This window comes from Bison bison, unplaced genomic scaffold, assembly GCF_000754665.1.
Source record: "Bison bison bison isolate TAMUID 2011002044 unplaced genomic scaffold, Bison_UMD1.0 scf7180017864495, whole genome shotgun sequence".
NCBI classification, from domain to species: Eukaryota; Metazoa; Chordata; class Mammalia; order Artiodactyla; family Bovidae; genus Bison; species Bison bison.
Window position 1 is genome coordinate 12,176,789 of NW_011495054.1, and position 4,835 is coordinate 12,181,623.

Genomic DNA, 4,835 nt, shown 5'->3' on the forward strand with positions numbered 1-4,835 from the left:
GATGAAAGTGAAAGAGGAGAGTGAAAAAGTTGGCTTAAAGCTCAACATTCAGAAAACTAAGATCATGGCATCCGGTCCCATCACTTCATGGCAAATATATTGGGGAAACAGTGGAAACAGTGGCAGACTTTATTATTTGGGGCTCCAAAATCACTGTAGATGGTGTAGCTGGCAGCTATGAAATTAAAAGATGCTTACTCCTTGGAAGGAAAGTTATGACCAACCTAGATAGCATATTCAAAAGCAGAGACATTACTTTGCCAACAAAGATCCATCTAGGCAAGGCTATGGTTTTTCCAGTAGTCATGTATGGATGTCAGAGTTGGACTATAAAGAAAGCTGAGCGCCGAAGAATTGATGCTTTTGAACTGTGGTGTTGAAGAAGACTCTTGAAGAGTCCCTTGGACTACAAGGAGATCCAACCAGTCCATCCTAAAAGAGATCGATCAGTCCTGGGTGTTCATTGGAAGGACTGATGTTGAAGCTCAAACTCCAATGTTTTGGCCACCTGATGTGAAGAGCTGACTCATTGGAAAAGACCCTGATTCTGGGAAAGATTGAGGGCAGGAGGAGAAGGGGATGACAGAGGATGAGATGGTTGGATGGCATCACCGACTCAATGGACCTCAGTTTGAGTAAACTCCGAGAGTTGGTGATGGACAGGGAGGCCCGGCGTGCAAAGGGTCAGACACAACTGAGCAACTGAACTGAACCCCCTACATGCATCTGTCAGCTTGTTCCGTTTGACCCACCCCCTAAATACATTCCAAATCTGATCACTACTCTAATCCACACCCTAATCTAAATTACCATCCAGCCTCCACTCCCACCACAGCAACTTCCCCTCTTCAGTCTGATCCCTGGAGAGCAGCCAGAAATGACCTTGAAAGTAAATCAGATCATGTCACACCCCAGCTTAAAACCCATCAGTGGCTTCCTAGTGCAATAAGGAAAAATAAAACTCTTTACTGTGGCTTACAAGGCCAGATATGAGCTGATCTGAGCTCCTCACAGTCCATTCTACTTTTTCCCCTGGAACACCCCAGGACAGAGCAGTCTCAAGGCCTTTGCACCAATGTTTTCCTGTTTGAACTGCTACTATTCATTCACTCAGGTCTAAGGTTAAGTGTCTTCCTGGGCACCCTGGCTAAAATATTACCACCACTCCCTCCCCAATCAACCTGTCTTCTGCTCTTCTAAGTATTACTTGTTATTACTGCCCCTCCCCACACACATTAGAAGGAGCGCTTCATGAGGGCAGGGACTTGTTCACCGCTGGATCCGCAGCGTTGTGCCCAGGGCCTCTTAGAAAACATTTACTGGATCGCCCTCGTCCTCCTAAGTTCTTGCTATTTCTATTCCCCAGAAGGAATAAGTGGATCTAGGTCTCCCGTCTTCCAAGCCAGGTTGTCAGCTTGCGAAACCCAGGGATGAGGAGTATAGAAAGCAGGGGCAGAATCGCCTCTTCCCCGGGGGTCGGACAGAGGGATTCAGCCCCCTGGACCCGACTTGTTGCCACAGGTTCCAACTCTAGGCCTGGACTTGGGGCTGACAGAGGCGACAGGAATGGGAACAAGCTTGAGATAGGGCATCCAGGCCTCGCCCATGTATCCAGTCCACGTCGTGTTAAACTGAGCGGCCCGCCGCGGGGCTCGCCGATCTAGTTGGAAGAGCCCAAGTCCTCCCGCGGGGGGTAAGGAGAAACTCTCCCTCGATGTCCCCTTCACAGAACATACCTGGTTCTGCGGGGCCCGACGGCTCCGAGCTCCTCCTCCGGCGCCCTCACGCCGTGAACTGCTTGCTGGGATTCGTAGTCCTCCCGTTGGGGAGAGGCCCGCCCTTCCCGGGCCTTTGCGGGGAAGAGGCCTTTGCGAATCAAAGCGGAAACAGAGCGGAAGTGGAGGAAGCGCGAGGGATTCTGGGTGTTGTAGTGAAAATATTAAATCTTTTTTTTAAATGCTTAAGAAGAAGAATTCAGTAATACGTTCCGCCAAGCTGTTTGGGATTCCATGATCTGGATTTTAGGAGACCTTAATCCCGCGCAAGCCATCAGTTTACCTCCATAGTTCAATACGACGAGCACCGAGATTCAGAAGAACTACAAATCCCATAAAGCATTACACGTGGAGGCCCTTTGGAGAGAAAGGTCGTCGCGGCGCCGGCGCTCGTTCTGCAGCGGACAAACATGGCGGCCCCAACGTTGACTGCAAGGTTGTACTCCTTGCTGTTTCGCAGGACCTCTACCTTCGCCCTCACCATCGTCGTGGGCGCCCTGTTCTTCGAGCGCGCCTTCGATCAAGGCGCAGACGCCATCTACGAACACATCAACGAGGGGGTGAGGGCCTGGACCGTCCCTGACCTTGGGCCCTTCTGAGGGATGACAGGGCGAGTGGAGGTGGGGCGGGACTCAGTCTACCTTTACGAGTAGCGTAAAGGGAACCCTGGATGTCTTCTATCTGTAGACTCCGTCTGTCCGTTCCCCGCCGGTATGAATCCTAAAATGTTCAACGGGATCAATAGCTCCCACCGTGCAGAGGTTGTTAGTATCGCTGTCTCCCACACCACACACCCACTTGTCCTAAACTAACTAAAAGCTTAGTGAGAGCAAAGGATTATTAGGGCCACACCACCAGGAGGCCAGTGGCAAGTCAGGGCTGGACCCGGGACCCCCTGTTTCGTCTGAGGGTTTCAAGGGCACATTTGAGCGGGTGACGGCCGTGAATAGGACATCTTCTTAGACACTGGGACTGGCGTTTTTAGACAGCACTTTTCAGTTCCGAAGCCTTTCTATGCTGGCAGCGATGGTATTAATAGTGGTTAAGGGGTGAGGGGGTGAGGGGGATCGAGAGGGTATACAAGCGGAGATCCCTGGATGGGAATACCGGGACTTAACCACTTAATAACTTGTGTGAGTTAACCTCTCTGAGCTTCACTTTTTTCTGTGAAATAGAAATGATAGTAGCTATCTCAGGGAATTATTGTGAGGATTCCATGAGATGCTGGCAAGGTGTCGCAGTAGGTGGTAGGTGAAGTGAAGTGAAGTCGCTCAGTCGTGTCCGACTCTTTGCGACCTCATGGACTGTAGCCTACCAGACTCCTCCGTCCATGGGATTTTCCAGGCAAGAATACTGGAGTGGGTTGCCATTTCCTTCTCCGAGGGAACTTCCCGACCCAGGGATCAAACTTGGGTCTCCCGCATTGTAGGCAGCCACTTCACTGTCTGAGCCAAGGGAAGCCCACAGGTGGTAGGTGGTACCACTCAAAAACTAGCACTTTCTACAGTCCTGGGGAGGAAGTGGAAGCATAAGATAGAGAATAACAACACCTTTTAAAGTCCCTGGGTGCCAGGCACTGTGCTGGGTGCTCTGCAGACTTTATATCGTTAAGGTATTTAATTTATGGCTCATACTAAGGAACGTCCTGGGCAAATAAGCTGTGTTCCACCACTCTGTTAATAATTTGAAACTGTCTGGCCCTACTGCCCAGGCAGGCTCGGTCTCCTGATGTACAGCCTGTGGCCAGGGTAGCTTTCGGTCCTTATGAAAGTGCTGCTTCTGTTCATTTGCAGGCTGTTCCCCTGGCCATTTCAGTATGTGGGGAAGGCATCTCAGAACGTTGTCATAATCCACCCATTCTTGGTGCTTTTAGGAATGAGAATACAGCTAGTTCCTGACCGAGGGATCATAAGTCTGATGAGGTTAAAATATGGCTCAGTGTGAAGTATTTGGGGACCAGGCTCTTAGGACCTCTGGAGTAATACCTGGGAGTTCAAGAATAGAGACATTTTCCAGCCTCTGTTCCTTAATAATTGTGTGCTTTGGGGGCCCAGGTCCCTTAGTGTCTCTACCTCAGTTACCTGTAGAGTGAGGTCATGCGTTCCCCCTTCCTTCACATACTGACTCAGAGCATTCTGTAAATGCTAGGAGTGTACGTCAGGCCTAGTATTGCTTCCAGACTGCCCACTGCAAGCTGTCTGGATGTGGTACGCGTTTCTCTCAGGCTTGTTTTAAGTCCAGGGCTGTGGGAGGCGTTGTTCAATGTGAGAAGCAAAACTCCGTTTGTGGCTCTTGTGTTTAAAATGCAGAAGCTGTGGAAGCACATCAAGCACAAGTATGAGAACAAGGAGTAGCTCCTGGGAGGCCCCCGTCCAGGCCAGAAGGACCAGGTCCAGCACCAGCTGTTTGCCCAGAGCCGCGGCCTCAGCTTGAAGACACGCTCGCGTCACTCTCCACGGACCACCTTTAGCTGTCGACAGGAGATGGCGTCCCCTGACAGACTCTTTAACTTCTGCTATGTTTGAAGTATGTTTAGTCAGAGTCATCAGCAAATAAATGTAAATTGGCCTTGAGACCTGCTTCTGCATCTTCTTAACTAGCTGCTCTTCACTTTACCGGTTATTTGACACCACTTCAAAGTCCTCTGCAGACATCTGAAGGGCAGATTCCATTATTTTGGATCTCCCATTAACTGCCAGAGAATTCTAGTTTTCACACCGTGAGCTAGAGCTGGAGGTGTTAACCTTCAACTTTGGCCTCTAAACCAATAGCTGCATTCTTGAGTCACGCAGAGGACAGCTAACTGGCTTGGCCATAGGGAAGCGCTGTGGATCCAGCTGGGGAACAAATGTTTATTCTCCATTCTGCCTTTAAGTTGCCGAGGATCTCTGGGGAAGCTGGCATACCTCTCTGGGCCACAGCTCATCTTCTCATGGCTGTAAGGCATATCGGAAAGCACGCAGCATGGCTGGGAGCTGCCGTGGAGAGCGCGGGGATGTGCTGAACAGTAGAGCGCTTGGTTGTGTTTGGTGACTGGCCGGGAAGATGAGTGACTCACTT

General features: G+C 50.4%; 2 protein-coding genes across 3 annotated transcripts in view; one reads left to right on the forward strand and one right to left on the reverse strand.

Annotated features, from left to right (window-relative positions):
* ZMAT5 (zinc finger, matrin-type 5) overlaps positions 1-1,843 on the reverse strand; it is a 23,423-nt gene extending 21,580 nt beyond the window's left edge. For both annotated transcript variants that reach the window (XM_010828746.1, XM_010828745.1), the window contains exon 1: positions 1,737-1,843. The gene's annotated coding sequence lies outside the window, so the exon portion shown is untranslated. The remainder of the gene's footprint in view (positions 1-1,736) is intronic.
* A 273-nt stretch (positions 1,844-2,116) lies between these two features.
* Positions 2,117-4,348, forward strand: LOC104980133 (cytochrome b-c1 complex subunit 9). Its single transcript, XM_010828747.1, has 2 exons — positions 2,117-2,335; positions 4,085-4,348. The coding sequence occupies exons 1-2, from the start codon at positions 2,186-2,188 to the stop codon at positions 4,127-4,129; spliced, it is 195 nt and encodes a 64-aa protein (XP_010827049.1). The 5' UTR covers positions 2,117-2,185; the 3' UTR covers positions 4,130-4,348.
* Positions 4,349-4,835: the final 487 nt, after the last annotated feature.